General features: G+C 42.4%; 1 protein-coding gene across 1 annotated transcript; it reads left to right on the top strand.

The window, feature by feature from the left end:
* Positions 1–8,306: 8,306 nt before the first annotated feature.
* Positions 8,307–20,640, top strand: LOC145346942 (tumor necrosis factor receptor superfamily member 6B-like). Its single transcript, XM_080194819.1, has 4 exons — positions 8,307–8,525; positions 13,104–13,476; positions 15,186–15,368; positions 17,795–20,640. Exons 1-4 carry the CDS (start codon positions 8,388–8,390, stop codon positions 18,121–18,123), a joined length of 1,023 nt encoding a protein of 340 aa, XP_080050945.1. The 5' UTR covers positions 8,307–8,387; the 3' UTR covers positions 18,124–20,640.
* The last annotated feature ends 730 nt before the right edge of the window (positions 20,641–21,370 follow it).

The raw sequence follows: 21,370 nt of genomic DNA, 5'->3' as shown, positions 1-21,370 counted from the left end.
AGGCTGACCTCTTTTAGCCACTATTGTTTCTGGGCCTGCCATTTATCTACCTTGTTTGAGATTGGTCACTAATTAACGCATCATTTACTTCTTGAAACCATTGTAGTTCCAACCTTTGTCCTTATCCAAACAGTTCTAGTTATACAACAATCGTGGTTTAGCTGACTCAGGCCGAATAGTAAAGAAAACATATTTACTTCATTCTTTCCTTCTAGTCATAATCATATATTGAGTTGGGTAACTGGACAATATCCATTGTTCCTCAAGGTGGTTACTGTTAACATTCATTGATTATAAGTGATTACTATACTGATTACATTGGGTAACATACATTGATTATATTGGTTATATTTGATTAACACGCTGATCTCATCACACTTCAATGTACGAGTTTTAATTACAAGTTTCAATTGATGAGAGTAAATTCTCTCACATAAGCCTTAGATAAAGATGGCTCTCTCTAGAAGGCCCCCCGAACAGACAAGGCCACAGACGGTAGTGGGAGAGCAACAGGCAGGTGTTTAAAACGACCATTGTACGGAGCTGTGCTAGGCTTTTCATTGAGTTTTGCTGATTTGATACTTACTGGAGTGCTGGGATAATTAGCGCTGGGAAACTGAACTTGGTTTACAGAACAGCAGAGCTTATTTTGCAGAACAGCACCACAGTTCAACCATCTGATAAGGAATAAGAACAGCTGAACTGAAAGACTGATATAAACAGCTTATTACTGGGTCTTATAAACAATCTTCCCTTTAAGTAACTGATAGCCAAATAGATAATGAAATTTCTGGCAGTTAGTTTAATGCCGGAGATGGAATGTTACAGAGAGGATGAAACTGGTCACTTGGAACAGCTTGAGACGCAACATGGCAAAGATGAGATAAGGGTAATTGATCAAGATCAGTGGATGCGTGTGATGGCTCAGGAAGCTAATGCTTGATGAGTGGCATTAAGGGAGGGCTTTTCGATCCAAGGTTTAAACAAAGAGCTCAACACTTCAGTGGGTAATTTTGAAATGAAGTAAATCATTATAAGGAGCAAACTCCTTGTCAATAATCCAGCAAGGTGTCCATCTGGAAAAAGGGTATAAACCGAAAATGCTGGAAAATCTCAGCAGACCTGACAGCACCTGTGGAGAGAGAATAGGGCCAACGTTTCGAGTGTGGATGACTCTTATCCAGACTCGAAATGTTGCCTCTATTCCCTCTCCACAGATGCTATTAGACTGCTGAAATTTTCCAGCATATTCTGTTTTTGTTTCACATTCCAGCATCCTCAGTATTTTGCCTTTATTATAAAGTAAGAGATGTTTGGAACGTTCAGTGCAGTAGACAGTGGTAAAGAACTCACAAGGACGATTCTGGTCTAACCCTAATCGTAAGAGGCCTCGAGAAGCCAAAAGAAGAACGAAATGGCTGTTCACATACGCCAGCTGTCCTACCTGATCTGGACCATGACTTGCTACTTGTCATGGTGGCATGCTTTTGCTCTATAACTAGTGTGCTATATTCTATCTTAAACTCTAACTAAACATGATATCCTGCCATCATGGTTACACTTAATCTTGATTGATTAGGTAATGATAACTCTCAAATATCTTTCAAAGATTAAGAATAGTACACATTGTCCATGTCTACTGCAAATTGAGACCGATACTTCGTGTGTGATTGATTTAGGAGTCACGGGAATGCAATCCATAGACAATGAATGTGTTGGTACGTTATTGTAACTTGAACTAGAACACAGCACAAGGAGCACATTCACATACGTCTTCATTAGTCTACATCCACAATCCCTAGGTCAAGTGAGACAGGGCATGACTTCCATCAGTGACTCTCCACTTATAGTGTCTAAAAGTGACCCTACAACAAAAGTGCGTGAAGTGTTAGACAGCTGAGGTGCCTTCTAAAATTTGGCAATTACCTGGCAACTTGTGAAAGCACTCTCAGCAAGACCAAGTTCTTTGATTGATAGCCTTCATGTCTGGAGCTCTTCAAAGTGACTTATTAAAGCCATTCCAGTCTTGCCAGTTTCAATGTTAACTCATGCCTCAGTATCCTTTGACAACTGCTGACAGGTCAGAAAGCTGGTACCATGCCTGGAAAATCATGATTCAGAATTAAAACAAATTGGTTGCTTAACTACATCAACAAGTTCAGCACTAGCTCCTGAAACTTTGTAATTTTAACTTGTTTCTTAAACTTAAAAAAACAGTGATGTTGTTACTAATAACACATGATTTCACCCACTCTGAAGAGGTACCAATACTTCACCTCCTCAGGGAACTGAAGTGTGAGACAGTCTTGTTTTCACGTGTTTTGCCCATAATATTTGTGCTAAGAATTACAATGCTAAGGGTCACCAATATTTAGGTGGCATGGTGGCACAGTAGTTAGCACCACTGTCTCATAGTGCTGGATTCAATTCCTAGCTTGGGTCACTGTCTGTGCAAAGTCTGCACATTCCCCCTGCATCTGGGTGGATTTCCTCCAGTTTCTTCCCATAATGCGAGAGGCATATTGGTTAAGTGCATTGGTCATGCTAAATTCTTCCTCATTGTACCCGAACGGGCACTGGAGTGTGGCAACTAGGGGATTTTCACAGTAACTTCATTGCAGTGTTAATGTAAGCCTTCTTTCCACATTAATAAATAAACTCTAAACTTATTCGCTGATGCAAAAATGACAGAAGAGAGAAGCGTGGATCAAAGCTTATAGTTAACTTCCCTTCTTCTATTCAGGCACGAACCAAATCGTTAGCCGCAACTGGAGACATGTTTGGGAAAATACTCTCCTGAACTCAGTAATAATGGGAAGTGGTGATGGTAAAATCAGGTACTAAGCATTTACCGGGAAATACATCAAATTTCCAGTGGCTGTTCTAAAAATCGCTATCATGCAGCACTAGGTCATTTGGAAATAATTATCACTGCTCAGGTCAATTTTAGTCACACTGGAGAATTCTGGTCAATGAAAGCAGAATTATTCATTTACCGAATATGCATGTTACAAGTTATTATTTACGTCAGTTAATAAAAGTGTTACCATTTCATACCATAGCAAGATCTTGGCATATCACAGTAGGATATACAATCATTCGGATAAAATTTACATTCTATGAAATGATGATTAAAAAACTTGAAATATAGTTAAATTTTACAAAGACAATATCGTCTGTGACTCACCAAAGAATGCAAGATATAGTTGAAGCTGAGAGAGACCAGAAAGCTCTCAAAAAGGTTCAAACAAAAGTGCAGATCAGTACTCTTATTCCCCTGTACTGCTTTTATTCCTTCTGGGTCCATCTAACTCACAGAAAACAACGGCGAAACAGTTCTCTTAATTCACATGGTAATTGCATTGCAAACATGGGAGGAAAAAATGTTCCCACATGTTCCCTAGATCGCCATCATTTAGTGAATTTTGATTCAGAATGGTGTTCAGATTTTTCAGGTCTCACTTTGAACTTAGGAGCAAGAGGAGGGAAAGTTGGAAATTAATTTGGGCGGGGTCAATTTTCAGGAAACTTGTGGAATTGCTGACTGATCTGCTGTGACAGATCTCTGCTTCATCGGAATTCCTAATTGTCGAATTCAGGTTGCTGAAAGCAAATTGTTAGATTGAAAATAAAAACAAGGCAATCTGCCGGAAGCTTTGAAATCATGACTTTTCCCATTTGAAATGAACTGGTGACAGATGGTAATGGTCACTACTGGCAGCTAGTGTCAGCCTCAGTGGATTCAAGTGCTACAAAACCCTGAGCACACCATCTTGGCTCGCACACCCTGATGGAGTGCTGCACTCACTTTTCTGTTGACAATAAGCCTAAAGTCCTACCTGCCCTGAGATGCATGTAAATGATCATATCTTGAAGACAAGCAGGAGAATTGCCCTAGCCAATATATAATTCTCAACCAACATCCCAAAAACAGATTTAAGGGTGGGATTTTCTGGCTGCGCTCGCCCCAAAACTGGAAAATCTGGTCCAAGGTCAACGGACCTTTTGATGATCTGCCCTTTCTGATTTCTGTGGCGGGCCTAATGGTAAAATTCACCCCGATGTGTTCATTTATCTCATTGCTGGATTTTGCTATGTGAAAATTGGTTGTTGTATCTCTCTACATTACCACCAGTGATGGCACATTAAAATTGCTTGCTTATTTAAGGAAGGTTGTAGAGTTAAGCCAGGGAAGGACAGACTGGTGAACCTCACTTCAATGGTGAAGAAACTATTGGAGTAAATTCTACAGGAGAGCATCTATCTCCGCTTGAAGGTGCAATGCTTGATTGGGGATAGTTAGAATGGCTTTCTTAGAGGGAGGAGACAAATTTGATTGGATTTTTTGAGGCGGTGACTAGGTGAGTAGATGAAGGCAGCGCAGTCAGTGTAGTTTATATGGATTTCAACAAAGCCTTTGGTAAGGCCCCAAAGACTTGTAAAGAAGCTAAATGCACATGGAATATAAGGTAATTTGATAAAGTGGATTTAAAATTGGCTCAATTGTAGGAGACAGAGGGTGATCACAGGAGGCTGCTTTAATGATGGGAAGCCAGTGTCCAGTGACATACAACAGCAATCGGTGGTGGGTTCCCTATTATTCATCATTTACATAAATGACATAGATACTATGTGGGGGATAGGATTAGTAAGTTTGTAGATGACACAAAGATGGCTGGGTGATTAACAGTGAGGTTGGAGTGTCTTGGGCTATAAGATGACATAGTTGGAATAGTCAAATGGGCAGGCAAGTGGCGGATGGAATTTAACTCTGAAAAATGAAAAAAACTTTGGAAGGAGTAATTTGACAAGGGAGTATACTGTGAAAGGTCTGACACTGGGAAGTTCTGTGGAACGAAGGGATCTGGGCATGTTTGTCCACAAATCTCTGAAGACAGAAGGGCATGTTGGTAAGGAGGTGAAAAAGGCATATGGGACGCTTGCCTTGATCAATTGAGGCATAGATTACAAAAACAGGGAAGTCATGGGGTTGTCTAGAATTTTGGTGAAGCCACAGCTAGAGTATAATGTGCAGTTCTGGTCATTATAGGAAAGATGTGTTTGCACTTGAAGGGGTGCAGAGGAGATTCACCAGGAAGCTACGGGTGGTGGGACATTTAAGTTATGAAGAGAGGTTGGACAGGCTTTGTTTATTTTTGTTGGAGCAGAGAGCCCTGAGGGGTGACTTGATTGAGGGATAATTTATAAGAGGCGTAGACAGGGTGAATAGGGAGCAGCTGTTCCTCCTTAGGTGAAAGGTCAGTCATGAGGGGTCATAGGGGTCAAGGCAAGGAGCAGAAAAACTCCTGTGAGGAAAAATCTGTTTACCCAGAGGGTGGTGTCACTGCCTGAGAGGGTGGTAAAGGCAAATTGCCTCACAGCCTTTAAAAGGTACCTGGATGAGCACATGGCATATCATAACATTCAAGGCCACAGGGCAAGTGTTGGTAAATGGGATAATGTGGGAGATCAGACGTTTCTTGCATGTGCAGACTCCATGGGCGAAGGGTCTCTTCCGCACTCAATGATTCTATGGTTCTTGTTGCAAGTGCTTTTAGGTCATTGAAGGTGCTACACAAATGTAAGTTTTTTCTTCCTTAATACAATGCCGAACCTTTGGACAAACCATGAGCATTGCAGCAAATCCCTATGAGAAACAAGCACCGCAATAAAACCCTGTGAGAAATTTGAACAATTAAACTTGGGGAGAATCGAGGGGGACCACAGTGGTTGGAGATCGCTGTGAAGAACTCGAACACTAAAGCAAATCAATGCAACAGACTACAAACTCGCAGTGAATCCTAATGAGAAACAAAATTTCTCATCATTTCTGCAGGAAGGGAAATTGCAAAACAGTACAAAAGAAGCAGTAGGAATAACACTGCCATTCACACACACACCGATTAGCGGAAATGCAGTGGTGACTCTGAGACTTTCAGTTTTGTTCTGAAGAGGCTTGTTTTAAAAAAGGGATGATGATTCAGCCTTCTGATGCATCTCTGTAAGAAGGTGATTTTGTTTGCAATTGCATGAATTAGCATCTGGGAGACACCCTAAGCGGGACGCTGAGTTTACATAATCTCTGACTCACAGACACACAAAACAGGAGCACAAAATATCCCAGAGCAAGAGTCATAATGCAGTATGAATATAGCAGAAAATACTAACACGTGAAAATAATGTAGATGATTCATTTCCAAATTGAAGAATAGAAGTATACACACAAGGAAGAGTTCAGATTAATTCTTCCTCACTCAATCCTTCAATACCACAGCTCAGTGACTATCACTGTTTGCTGTGCAGGTACATGGATTTGGGCCAGTGTTTGTGGGAGTTTGCGCATTCTCCACGTGCTTGCGTGGGTTTTCTCCGAGTACTCCAGTTTCCTCCCACACCCCAAACGTGTGCTCTTAGGCTGATTGGTGTAACAAATTGTCCCTAAGTTAGTCTCCCCTCAACCTGGTTTCCAATGTGGAGTGCCATAGGCGTAGACAAGGGTCACGGGTGGAAGAGGGAACTCACAATGTTAAAATGGTGGCGCGGGCTCGTTGGGCCAAAGGGCCTGTTTCCCATGCTGTGTTGTTCTTTGATCTTTGTTCTAATAAACCCCTCCACTCCATCAAAAAAAAATCATGGCACATTGCTGAATGCCAACTTGTCTGTTCCTTTTACAGATGCTATCTAATCTGCTTCCAGCATTGTCTATATATTGCTTTCAGAGTTTCCAGCATATGCACTATGCTTTATAGTTTTTGGATGGAACAGCACCTGGTAAGTGCGATTCATTCACTCTGGTGCATATGCTTGGCTGCACCGCTTATCTACACATCACCAATTATGGACTCCAGGAAATGTTATGGAGAATATTCCCCTGTCTACATCAACAGGGATGAATGGTCAAGAGCTTGAAGTTTCTAGTGTCCAGATCACCAGCAACCTGTCCTGGTCCCTCTGCGCCGACGCTATTTTTAAGAAAGCCCACCAATGCCTCTACTTTCTCAGGAGCCTAAGGAAATTTGGCATGTCCACTACGACTCCCACCAATTTTTACAGGTCATAAAATCATAGAATCCCACAGTGCAGAATGGGCGGCACAGTGGTAAATGGACGGCACAGTGGCACAATGGTTAGCACTGCTGCCTCACAGCGCAAGGGACCTGGGTTCAATTCCCAGCTTGGGTCATTGTCTGTGCTGAGTCTGTACATTCTCCCCATGTCTGCATTGGTTTCCTCCGGCTGCTCCGGTTTCCTCCCACAATCTGAACGACATGCCGATTAAGTGTATTGGTAAATATGCTAAATTCTCCCTCATTATACCCGGACAGGCGCCAGAGTGTGGCAACTGGGGGACTTTCACAATATCTTCATTACAGTGTGAATGTAAGGCTACTTGTGATTAATAAATCAATAAACTTAATAAAATTTGGACCATCGAGTCTGCACTGACCACAATCCCACGCAGGCCCTATCCTCACAACCCCATGTATTTCCCCTAGCTAGTCCCCCTGACACTTTAGCAATTTAGCATGGTCTATCCACCTAACCTTTGGACTGTGATGCACCATAGAAAGCATTCTTTCTGATTGTATCACAGCTTGGTATGGCTCCTGTTTTGTCCAAGACTGCAAGAAACTACAAAGGGTTGTGAATGAAGCCCAGTCCATCACACAAACCAGCGTCCCATCCATTGACCCTGTCTACACTGCCCACTGCCTCAGAAAAGCAGCCAGCATAATTAAGGACCCCCATATGCACCCCAGGCATATTCGCTTTCATCTTCCTCAGTCTGGAAAAAGATACAAAAGTCTGAGGTCACATACCAACCAACAGGAGAATAGCTTCTTCCCTGCTGCCATCAGACTTTTGAATGAAGCGACCTTTCATTAAGTTGATCTTTCTCTACACTCTAGCTGTAACACTACATTGTGCACCCTCTCCTTTCCTCCCCTATGCTCTAAGGATGTACTTGTCAATCAGTCTGTTCTTGTTATTCTTTTGGGTGCAATTTTTTAGTCTGCGCTTTATATCACATTAAAAAATGGAATATAGTACCGGCATGTTAAAATTATAATTTCACCAATCGGAAAACTGTAATCTACAGGATCATTAAAGACATACTTCAGCAATTCACTAGATTTTTCTATGAATGGTATGCTTTGTCCGTACAGCGTGCAAAAAACAATATTTTTCGATACAGATTAATACACGCGTCAATGATAAATTAGATGTGACTACACCTCCACATAAAGTCTTTGGAGAAAATTAGGCTGTAAAAGGTGACATGTCATACCTTTATTTTTACACATTTTTCGCTGGCGATGTCTTAAGGGTTTCAGGATGGGGACTGTTCATTTGGGCTCGACAATAACAGAGTAAGAGATGAACCAATGAACGAAAGGACGCCTCCGCACTCCGTGGGGGGAACTCCCAACACAACCTCCCCCCAGCCTTTAAACTCTCTGCAGGTCGACCCAGCGATCGCTCCAGCGTGCAGCACCAGGGTCCGGATGGAGCTGATCAGGGCGGTGAGTAGCAAAGCCGAACGGAAAGTGACCGGCATCCTATCATGTCCAAAATTGCTTGTGATTGGTACATTGTGCGTGCTTGTCACACCAAGGCAGAAATGGGGTTCAAATCTGGTGAATTGCTGAAGTATGTCTTTAATGATCCTGCAGATTACAGGTTTCCGATTGGTGAAATTATAATTTTAACATGTCGGTACTATATTCCATTTTTTAATGTGACATAAAGCGCAGACTAAAAATTGCACCCAAAAGAATAACAAGAACTGACTGATTGACAAGTACATCCCAAGAGCTTTGAAATCAGAAGCCTTTCTCTTGGTTACTTTTATGATTTTATTTTCAATTAATTTTTAAAAATGTTCCTATATTACAGCAGTCACTACACTTCCACAGTGCTCCAATGGCTGTGAAGCACTTTGGGAAGGCTAGCACTTGTAAAAAGTGTTATGTAAATGTCATACTTTTGTGTAATACAGGGGTGACACGGTGGCACAATGGTTTGCACTGCTGCCTCACAGGGACCTGGGTTCAATACACAGCTTGGATGACTCTGTGTGTGTGTGTGTGTGTGTGTGTGTGTGTGGACTTCACACATTCTTCCCATGTCTGCGTGGGTTTCCTCAGGTGCTCCGGTTTCCTCCCACAGTCTGAAAGACGTGCTGGTTAGGGCACATTGGGCATGCTAAATTGTCCCTCAGTGTACCCAAACAGGTGCCAGAGTGTGACGACTAGGGAAATTTCACAGTAACTTCATTGCAGTGTAAGCCTTATTTGTGACTAATCACTAAACTTTAAACTTTTGTGTCTTAACATGCAAAACAGTTGTCTTCCTTATTCTATTCATGTAGCAAGTTTTTGAATTTTTAGCACGTGTCCCCTTATTGTCTTTACGTTACCACAGAGATTCATGCTGTATTGTTCACTGCTAGGTCTACTTAATAATAATTCAATGCCATACGAGCAAAGTGGTTTGTTGATACACTGGAAACATGAAACTAAATACACTGTAAGACATTTGTGATTTTACCTTTGCAAAGGCCACTTTAGCCAATGTATTGCTCTTTGAGACGATGGGGCTAAGGGGGCACGGTGGTTAGCACTGGCACCTCACAGCACCAGGGACCTGAGTTCGATTCCAGCCTCGGGTGCCTTTGGAATTTCTCCCCGTGCCTGCGTGGGTTTCCTCTGGGTTTCCTCCCACAGATGTGGATGTGCCGGCGTTGGACTGGGGTAAACACAGTAAAAAGTCTGACAACACCAGGTTTTAGTCCAACCGATTTATTTGATAGTAAACACACAAGCTTTCGAGGGGACTGCCTCTTCGTCAGGTGAATGGAGAGTTCTGGCCTCGGACAGAGCATATAAAGCACAGACAGTTTACAGATTACTGATTAGAATGCAAATCTTTACACCTAACCTGCTGTTCAAGTCCTAAAGTGGCCGACAATGTGTGTGGAAGGAGTGAACCCAACTTCATGTCGCACTATCTGTAACCCCCGTGACTTGCCTCGGTTTACAAAACCTCACTCACTGTGCTGTCTGGAGACAATACACATCTCTTTAACCCGTGATCAGTGTTCCTTCCACACACATTGTCAGCCACTTTAGGACTTGAACAGCAGGTTAGGTGTAAAGATTCGCATTCTAATCAGTAATCTCTAAACTGTCTGCACTTTATACGCTCTGTCCGAGGCCAGAACTCTCCATTCACCTGACGAAGAGGCAGTCCCCTCGAAAGCTTGTGAGTTTACTATCAAATAAATCGGTTGGACTGAAACCTGGTGTTGTCAAACTTTTTACTGTGTTTCCTCCCACAGTCCACAGATGTGCAAGTTAGGTGGATTGACCAAGATAAATTGTCCTTTGTCGTCTCAAGTTATGCAGGTTAGGAGGATCCGTGGGGTAAATACGTGGGGTTACAGGTCTGGGTAAGATGTTCTTTCGGAGATTCAGTGCAGACTTGACGGCCTTCTTCTGCACTGTAGGGATTCTATGATGACCAGAGTGGTCAGAAGTGTCAGTATCCATTGCGAAGAATGCAGTTATTTCAGCAAATATGTGGCTTATAGATCAGTAAAATGGCCACAGAAGGAAAGAACTTATTGACTCAAATCCTCTGATGTGCACAGCAGTGAAATCTAGACTGAAGTTGGGAGATGTGCATCAGGACCCACAGAAGACTTGATACACAGACCCTCATGTCTGATGGCTAAACCTCTGGAGAGCTGATTTCCGCTGCCTGGGACCCTTACATATGTATCTGAAACTAAGCTCAGGACAGACCCTTGGGCCAGATACGTGGGACTTAACTGCATATTTACCCTGAAAATGTTATACTGGTTAATATCTGATCCAACTCAATGCCAGCCAGAGTAACTGAACTGAGGACCATAACTGATCCCCAAATCATACTTCAGACCTGACTAACCCTGACTTAGAATCATAGAATCCATAGAGTGCAGAAGTAGGCTACTTCACCCATCGAGCCTGCACCGACCACAATCCCACCCAAGCCCACCCCACAGATGTAACCCCACAGATTTATCCTGATAGCCCTCCCGACACTAAGGGGCAATTTTATATGGCCAATCAGCCTAGCCCGTGGGAGAAAACCGAGGCACCTGGAGGAAACTCGCGCAGGCGTGGGGAGAATGTGCAAACTCCACACAGTCAGTGACCCGATGTCAGAACCGAACCTGGGACCCTGCCGTTGTGAGGCAGCGGTGCTAACCACTGTGCCACCATGCAGCCCTGCACTATCACCCTGACCTGACTACTTCCCTTCAACCCAACTCCTCCCCACAAGACCCGACTTCCTCCCCGACCTCACCCACTTTGACCAGCCTACGCCCCCAAACCTGACCACCACCCTGACCTGACTCCTCCTGACTTTACTACCCACAAACTGACCCTTCCTGACATAATCTGATACAGTGTAGAGAATCATGCATCCAATCGCTTTTCTCTTTCATACCGTCAACCAGAAATATTGAGGAAGAAGTTTTAAATTGTACCTCTGCTGGGAGCTTTAAAAACCAGCACAGATATTGGGAAATCAATGGTGCTTGCAGTGAGCAGGCAGCCATGCTCAACATGTTAACATTTAGTGTTGTAATAATTATGTTAATAATTATCATGCAATCAACATTAGCAATCCACTTACAAAAACTGAGAAGAAAACCTGGTTGAAATATGTTTCCCACTGCCAGCCAAGGTAAATTTTCAATGCTCCAGCCTAATTTCATTTATACTGAAATGTTCATTTAAAATCAGAATTTTATTTAAGAAGTCACTTCAACTAAAATAAAGTATTTTTCTCCTTATTAACGTTTAAGAATTCTGGTACTTTGGGCTTTTTATATCTAATTCACATATCAGGATTGACTCAGTCTTCAACTAATCCAGCCTCACATTGCTAAATTCAATATTTCCCCGCAGCAGCATGAATGAGACAGACTACTCAATGCGTGGGGTTTGAGGAACAGGAATTGCATGCCATTAAATCTGACGCGCTGCAGTATGGGGATTCAAGATGTCAGATCAATGTACTTTAAAGAAATCCTTCTGTTCATCCGTGCCCTACGGAGAAAAAAAATACTTTTCACCACGTCAACTGTTGGTCCAGTCTTCAACCACCTCCACCCACTGAACAAGAATTCATTTCCTTTTTATGCAAAGAAAATAGAAGCAGGAGTAGGCCATTCAGCCCTTTGAGCCATTCATTACGATCACGGCTGATCATCAAAATCAACATTTTCCGAAAGATGTGTAGGTTATAGGTGGATTTGCCAAGATAAATTGCCCTTTGGTGTCCAAAGATGTGCCGGTTAGGTGGATTGGCCATGCTGTATTGCCCCTTCGTGTCAGGGGGATTGGCAGGGTAAATATATGAGGTTATGGGGATAGGGTCTGGGTGAGATTGTGGTCCGTGAAGACTCGATGGGCTGAACAGCCTCTTTCTCTCTGAAGGGATTCGATGATAATATCCTGATCCCGCCTTCCCCCATATCGCTTGATCCCTTTAGCCCCCCGAGGTATACCTAATTTCTTCTTGAAATCAGGCAATGTGTTGGCCTCAACTACCTACCGTGGTAGTGAACTCCAGACATTCACCACTCGCTGGGTGAAGAAATTTCTCCTCACCTTAATCTTGAAAGGTTTACTCCTCATCTTCAAACTATCACCCCTAGTTCTGACTTCCCCAACATCAGGAACATTCTTACTGAATCTAACCTGTCTAATCCTATTAGAATTGTATAAATTTCTATAAATTTTTATTCCTGAATGTTAACAAAAAAAAACTGTCACTAAACAATATATGAAAAGACAACTAAAACTCTTTCGATTTAGTTGAATCTCCAGTAGGATATATTACACCCTTTTGTGGCAGTCCACAATTTTCTACAGATGAGTCAGGTGGGTATTGTTGAAACTCCTCACTGCTGTTCTCTTTCCTCCCCTCCCAAGCTGGGCACTTGGCGAGCTGGAGTACTTATCATAGTGTTAAATGTAGGGCTGCATTGATTGTCCAAATAGATACTGCTTCTGTAATTGAAGTTAACCTTTCTTTCTCCTTAGTCATTGTGCAGCCTGGCTTTTGCCTTCCTTATTTATGCAAGTACAGAGAAATGCATCGCAGCAGTACCCACCTTTCAATATGAAGGTCGAACCTGTAGTCGGTGCCCTCCAGGACAGTACATGACGGCCTATTGCACAAAAGATCATGATACCATCTGTGCACCCTGCCTGGCAGATCATTACACGCAATTTTGGAACTACCTACAGAAATGCCAATACTGCAATAATTTCTGCAAAGATAATCAATATGTTAAACACGAATGCAATGCGACTCACAACAGAGTGTGTGAGTGCAAAGATGGGTTCTTCTGGAGATATGAATTTTGTATGAAGCAGAAAGAATGTTCCCCTGGATATGGAGTCAAAAGTGCAGGTACTACTTGTTTCGTTTTGTAATTTGCCAAGTTGAAATGTCCACCTTTGTTTGTATTTACAAAATTGAAAATCTCACAGAATTTAGAGTGCAAAAAAGGACCATTCAGCAAAACTGGAGTCTGTTAGATTTAATGTTCCATCTAAGGGCCCTCACACCACACCTTATCCAACACTAACTGCATCCTCTTCTATCCCCTTCCAACATATCTTATGGCTCACCTGTCTTACGTTTGAGCTTCTGGGGATCTTCCGTGAATGTCTGTATAGGCTGTGTATGTTTATTGATGTCTCCTTTTGACATCTGCAGGCGATTCGGTCCGCCTTGTTGGCCAACAAGGGGCATACACGCGGTGGGTCGCGCGAGGGCTGCTCTTGGATGTTGCTTCGAGAGTTGCCTTGTGCTTCACGTCGTTAGTGTACGCTTAAACTGGACCAACTGACGGGCGACACGACAGCTCAGTGACTATCACTGTTTGCTGTGCAGATACAGGGACCCGGGTTGGATCTCTGACCTGGGTCGGTGTCTGTGGGAGTTTGCACATTCTCCCCGTGCTTGCGTGGGTTTTCTCCGGGTGCTTCGGTTTCCTCCCACACCCCAAAAACGTGCTTTTCGGCTGATTGGTGTCAATAAATTGTCCCTGAATTGGATCTCCCTTAATCTGGCGCACATATAACTCTCTAAATTTGCATCCCTTTATTGTGGAGTCCAAGAGGCGTAGACAAAAGTCGAAGGTAGAAGAAGGATTGGAATGAGGCACCCACTGAATGTTAAAATGGGCGGCGCAGGTTTGTAAGGCTGAAGTGCCTGTTTCCTGTGCTGTGTTATTCTTTGTTCTTTGTTGTTCTTCTCCCTTGTGTATTCAACTACCTTCCCCTCGAGGCATCTATGCTATACTCCTTAGTCACTCCATGTGGTAATAACTTCCACATTCTAACCACTCTTTCAGAAATAAGTTTCTTCTGAATGTTTTATTGGAGTTACAAATGACTATTTTATACTTCCGGCTTCCCCCCTCAAGTGAATGCTTCTTTATCATATCCACTCTAACAAATCCCTTCCTAATTTTCAAAACTTCTCTTTAAGAAGAGTGGCACAGTGGCACATGGTTAGTACTGTTGCCTAATAGTGCCAGGGACCCGAGTTTGCTTCCTGGCTTGGGTCACTGCAAGTGTGGAGTTTGCAAGTTCTCTCCATGCCTGCGTGAGTTTCCTCCAGGTGCTCCAGTTTCCTCTCACAGTCCAAAGATGTGCATCTTAGATAGATTGGCCATGATATATTGCCTTTGGTGTCCCAAGGTGTATAGGTTAGGGGGATTAGCAGGGTAAATGCATGGGGTTATGGTGTTGCGGTTGGGGTGGGATGCTGTATTGGAGAATGAATGTCGACTCGATATCCCCAGCCTGTTCTGATAGTTGTAATCTATCATTTCTGGGATTTTGTCCAATCTCGTTTGCCCAACTTATTTTACACATTCGGAGCATGCAATCACCCACAAATGGAAACTTTTGTTCCTTCTTGTTTCAATAGATTATAAAGTGTATGAGAAAGGTTTGCATGCAGAAGTTGGTCAGCTTTATTGAATTTATTACTCTTGATTCATTGCGATACAAACATATTTTTCCCCTTATGTTAGTCAACTTTGTGAGATATTTTACTTTGATTTGCTCTTCTCTAATGGGATTCACTTATCTGTTTCTGTTAATCAGGCACTTCGTCTTCAGATACAGTTTGCGGCAAATGTACTCGGGGTTTCTTCTCATCAGTGAGTTCTGCCACCGCAAAATGTAAGAAACACACAAACTGCACCGAACTGGGCTCAAAACTGGATACACTTGGCACTGTGTGGCACGACAATTTGTGCAGCCCCTGTCAGCCCCACGACTCCATAGGTATTTCAAAAGGTTTTATTCACATTTTTTAACCTGTGTAATTGAATGGAACCTGGGCAACTGTTAAACTGTACCTCTCTCCAGGCTAAGCGACAAGCTCTGAAGTTGTTTCGTATACTTATGTCGAACAAAGTTTTTATTTGCACTGATGTAATCCAAAAATAGTGTGCTTTCAACAACATAGTCAAGTTTGGAGATTATAATAATTTGTTGGAAAGGTAGGAACAAAGCATTGTCTCATTTTGTATGACTATATATTCGCGCCCTGTTAAAAGGTCTCCACATAAACGGCAAAACCTGAACATCATATTGAGTTATTAACGTCAGCAACTATGGGTAGAATACATATCTACTCTGAATAACAAGGTAACCCTGTTGTTTTATGAAAGTTAGAAAAATAGTAAAATATGCTTAAGCAGAAAACGAGCCAATTTGCTTAATATTCGTCCTCTTGTTGGAGTGAAAACATGACTTAGAAAAAAAATATTGGTTTTTCTTCTTTGGGGATGGTCCTCCAATCATCCTCATTCAGAATAGAGGTACTGAGTTAGTATGTAATCTGTATTTTGCTGATGTGGAAAAGAGTATTCATTTAGCAGTAAGTTAACATATGGTGCACACTGGTCTACATTTTCAGGATGACAGCCAGACCACATATAGTGCTCAGAAATTTAGATCTGCCTACTGAATCGAGAATACATGAGTTCGATTCCCGGCTTGGATCACTGTCTGTATGGAGTTTGCACATTCTCCTCATGTCTGCGTAGGTTTCTTCCAGTGCTCTGGTTTCCTCCCACAGTCCAAAGATGTTTAGGTTGATTGGCCATGCTAAAGTTGCCCCTTAGTGTCCTGAGATGCATAGCTTAGAGAGAGTAGTGGGTAAAAATGTAGGGATATGGGGGTGGTCTGTGCAGACTCGATGAGCCAAATGGCCTCTTTCTGCACTGTAGGGTTTCTATGACGCTCTGAATACCATCATTGGTCTTTCACTAATAAGTATGTACTAGCACAGACCCTCACTCTGAGAACACCAGCAGATATATCGTTTGAGCATTAATTTGGAGGACTCTAAATATCAAAGGGCAGATTACCCCCTGAGCCTCTTTTCAAACTCAGACTCAGTGCAGTGAGACCAGTGTGTACCTGCACTGAAAGGCTTGGAGATCAATGGAAATTGACCCTGAGATCTCATCAACAACTTCAGTGAGGCAACTGGCACTGATCTCTCCTCCAAAGGCAGTTCATTCCAATGTGAGGTGGCCCTGCTTCACTAGCCTTTGTGTAACTAGGAGGAGGGAAAGATACTGGGGCTGGGGCCCAAGTGTTCTAACTTGCTTCTGGGCCACTGGAGAATTTCACAACTCCCATCAGTGGCTAACTTCAGCTAGGAGCCCTTCAACGATAATTAGATACTTGATTGAAAAGGCATAAGGGCTAAGCATCCACCTAAAAATGGACCCTGTGATTTTTTTTGCACATTGGGCAAGGGCAGTCCTACTGCCAAACTGATACGCACAGACCAACACAAGAGGCATGCAACATACCAGCCGCTTGCTGGCATACTCCTGGTAACTTATGGGAAATGGCACATTTCTTTACAGCTATATCTCATGCTGCAACATTTCAGCTGCCTCTTGCGATGTGCTACCTTCCCCTTTCCCGCAGCCAGACATTTTGGTGCGAAGGCTAATTGTAATTTCATCACTCAAACAGTTTTCTTTCTAAGCCATTCAAGGTCCTTCACTGCTCACTCGTTAATTCAGAAGTGAAAGCCTGTTGAAAATCATGTTTGCCGTGACTTCAAAGCAGTTGTGGCACTGCAAAGATTGTTTCTTTATTCATCTGTGGGACATGGGCATCACAGGCGGGCCAGCATTTGTTGCCCATCCCTTGTAGCTCAAGGGCAACTTAGAGGCAGCCACATTGTTGGGGCTGTAGAGTCACATGTAGGCCAGACCAGGTAAGGACGGCAGATTTCCTTCCCTAAAGGACATTAGTGAATCAGATTAAAAAATCAACAATGGTTTCATGTCATCAGCAGATTCTTAATTCCAGATTTTTTTTTAATTGAATTCAAATTCCACCATCTGCAGGATTAGAACTCAGGTCCCCAGAACATTAGCTGGATGAATAGTCCAGTGATAATGCCACGAGGCCACCGACTCCCCTAATATTTGCAATTCATTCCTGACCATCCATTAGTCTCCATGTAACTATCCATCCAACACTTGCGCTTTGACCAAAAAAGCCCTAGTTAACTGAGAATACAATGTGAGCGATAGCGTGGCCATGAGATGGCGCTGACTTTGCAAAATTTGTAACTGCCTCTTAACCAACCATTATTAATACATATATGTATATATATATTTATTCTGTCTAAGCATTCAGTCGAAGCAAAATCAAATGGTTTTCATTCTGTGTTTCAGAGGGTATTACAGCGTGTGAACAGGCACTTTTTCAATTTGTGGCACGACAGAAGATGGACCAGCGGCAAGTGTTCAGTCTGGGGAAGAGACTCACCAATGAGACCCGGAGAAACATGCTACAAACACAGAATGGCAAGCAGGGACACGAGCAGATAATGCTTTACTTTGACAAATGGAAGAAGGAGCAGAGTGAAAACATGACTGCCGAAACATTAGTAAAAATTCTGAGGGCTGCCAAGCTGAATAAAATTGCAAAAAAATTGTCAAGAAAGTTCCTCAAAGAAGAGGCCAATATAAAGCACGCAAATTGTGCGCGCGAATTGCATTAGTGAGTAATACTTTGAAAATACGAACGTAGCACTGATAAATCTAGGCTTGTCACAACTAAAGAAAGCTGGTTGAAACCAAACCCACAGTGTTCGTCATTGTTCACAACCTTCTCCTGACTCACTGCCTTTCAAGCATTTTTGTATAATTAATTGTCACTGTGTTGTTCTCACCAGAGTTCTTGTTACTGTCTTCACGACAATGCCTCAGCCAATCAGAGTTGATTTGCCAATTGTTGTGGTAATTTAAAATTGGGCATTCTTGCCTTTGCCTTAATGGGTGTAAGACAAAAAAAGTCTTCAATCACAAGTCTCCAACTTTTCAGTAATAGCTAAGCTTTTGTTAGTACCTTTGTACAAGAATTTAACAAAACTGCCGCTGCAGTGACAGTGAAGCAGTCATTTCTCTTTGTGTTTTTCAAAATCATTTTTGTTTGCTATCATGGAACTTGAGAGTTGCTGAAAATAAGTATTTGAACTTGAACAAAAGTTGTCAGTTAACTGTTTCATGCTGCATTTGCCATGGCAATGCCTCCACCAATCAGAGTCCACTTGCCCACCAATCAGCACTCTCTTCTAATGCAGTATAAATTCTAGTTACCTCATTAAATTTTTGTGAGCTATCCCTAATGAACACAGAGAACAGCACAGCACAGGAAACAGGCCCTTCTGCCCTACAAGCCCGCACTGCCCATTTTAACACTCAGTGAGTGCCTCATTCCAGTCCTTCTTCTACCCTCGACTTTTGTCTACATCTAGTGGACTCCACAATAAAGGGGTGTAAATTTAGGGAGTTATATGTGTGCAGATTAAGGGAGATCCAATTTAGGGACAAGATGAAAATCTTTGATGACACGTCTCTTTTTTCAGCATTACCTAATTTATTTTTATAGTTTGATGGCACAATCTTGTCCAATAGCATTTCACCATCTAGATTTTACTATATTAAGTAACATTTCTCAATGTTATGATTTGATTCAGAATTCATCGTGGTAATTGAAGATGTTTTTATACTTTGAAGATCGTTAAGTGTGCCTGATTTGTCAAATCCTCTTGTATTCATGACTATTGCTTTTCCTATTTGTTATTAGTGTTGTTAATTTACTTCATTATTCTGATGTGTATCGTATGTAGATTTCAATGCAGTAGCTGGATTGTTGAGAACTAAGTCAAAGGAATAAAATAACACTGGTGCAGGGCCGAGAGGAAGGGGCATTTAAAGGTTAGTGGGACATGGCTTAAATTGAAACTAGCTACGTGTATGGAATCTAAATCCAATTGATATGGTGGCCATTTTATAAAGCATCTGCAGGCAGTCGTGAGATGGGCAGTGGGGGGGCTGGTTTGAATTGGGAGAGAAAAGAAATTGGATAAAATGGAAAGGTGGGAATCAAGATGGAGCAGAAAGGTCAGAGTCTACCTTTGTAGAACTCAATGTTGAGTCCAGAAGGCTGTAACATGCCTAATCGGAAGATGAGAGACTGGTCCTCCAATTTCTGCTGGGCTTCACTGGAACATTGCAGCAAGCCAATGGACATGGACATGGGAACATGATGCTGCTTCTATTTTACCTATTCCCTTCATAACCTTATACGATTCTATAATATCTTCTCTCATTCTCCTGAATTCCAATAGCCCCAGTCTACTCAATCTCTCCTCATAAGCCAACCCTCTCAACTCCGGAATCAACCTAGTGAATCTTCTTCACACCCCCTCCAGTGCCAGAATATCCTTTCTCAAGTAAGGAGACCAAAACTGTACACAGTACTCCAGGGTGTAGCCTCACCAGCATCTTATACAGCTGCAACATGACCTCATTGTTTTCCCTCTAGCAATGAAGGACAAAATTCCATTTGCCTTCTTAATTACCTGCTGCACCTGCAAACTAACTCCTTGAGATTCCTGTACAAGGACCCCCAGGTCCCTCTGCATAGCAGCACGCTGCAATTTTTTACTATTTAAATAATAGTCCATTTTGCTGTTATTCCTACCAAAATGGATGATCTCACATTTACCAACATTGTACTCCATCTGCCAGACCCTCGCCCACTCACTTAGATTATCTTTACCCCTTTGCAGACTTTCAGCATCCTCTGCACACTTTGCTCTGCCACTCATCTTAGTGTCGTCTACAAATTTTGACACACTACACTTGGTCCCCAACTCCAAATCATCTATGTAAATCGTAAACAATTGCAGTCCCAACACTGATCCCTGAGGCACACCACTAGTCACTGATCGCCAACCAGAAAAACACCCATTTACCACCCCTCCCCAACTCTTTGCTTTCTGTTAGTTAACCAATCCTCTTATTTAATAAGGAATGCATCTGAAAGATATCTTCTAATAATGGCTAAAGGCTGCCTCAGTATTTTTATTTAGATGTGTTTTACATTGAGAAAATATTATGTTATAATATACATTGTGTACCATTGTTGGAGCATACAAATGTTGTCAGTGTTATAGGTTCTGATGTGAACACAAACAATATTCGGCAAAACATTAAAAATCATCAGCATTGTCTTTACCAATGTAAGTACAGACCACATTGAGAAAAGTACTTTTGAATTTAATTGCACGTTTACAACGGCACAATCACATTTAATTGTCAGTTTTGGTTTCACCGACCAGTCGTAGATCATGTTTATGGAAAATTCAGACATCAAGAGGTTCTGACGGTAATGCTGGAATTTTAACATAAGAACATAAGAAATAGGAGCAGGAGTAGGCCATCTAGCCCTTTGAGCCTGCCCCACCATTCAATAAGATCATGGCTGATCTGTCGTGGCTCAGTTCCACTTTCCTGCCCTCTCCCCATAACCCTTAATCCCTTCTCTTATCAAAAACCCATCAACCCGCGTCTTAAAAATATTTAGCGAGGCAGCCTCCACCACTTCAACGGGCAGAGAATTCCAGAGATTCACCGCCCTTTGAGTGAAGAAGTTCCTCCTCAACTCCGTTCTAAACCGCCCCCTCTTTATCTTGAGGCTGTGCCCCCTAGTCCTACTGTCCTTTCTGAGCAGGAAGAGTCTCTCCACCTCTATCCTATCCATCCCATTCATCATCTTATACATCTCAATGAGATCTCCCCTCATTCTTCTAAACTCTAACGAGTACAAGCCTAGTTTATTCAGCCTCTCCTCATAGCTCAACCCCCTCAACTCCGGTATCAGCCTAGTAAACCTCCTCTGCACTCCCTCCAAGGCCAAAATATCCTTGCGCAGGTGCGGCGACCAAAACTGCACACAGT

Source organism: Carcharhinus amblyrhynchos, chromosome 8, assembly GCF_965287045.1.
Source record: "Carcharhinus amblyrhynchos chromosome 8, sCarAmb.v2.hapA, whole genome shotgun sequence".
NCBI classification, from domain to species: domain Eukaryota; kingdom Metazoa; phylum Chordata; class Chondrichthyes; order Carcharhiniformes; family Carcharhinidae; genus Carcharhinus; species Carcharhinus amblyrhynchos.
This window is presented reverse-complemented; position numbering and strand designations above follow the sequence as displayed.

Coding starts and splice junctions, on each gene's coding strand:
- LOC145346942 (XM_080194819.1), top strand. CDS start 8,388: ATGAACGAAAGGACGCCTCCGCACTCCGTGGGGGGAACTCCCAACACA. Junction 8,526..13,103: donor GGATGGAGCTGATCAGGGCG/GTGAGTAGCAAA, acceptor CTTTCTCCTTAG/TCATTGTGCAGCCTGGCTTT. Junction 13,477..15,185: donor ATATGGAGTCAAAAGTGCAG/GTACTACTTGTT, acceptor TCTGTTAATCAG/GCACTTCGTCTTCAGATACA.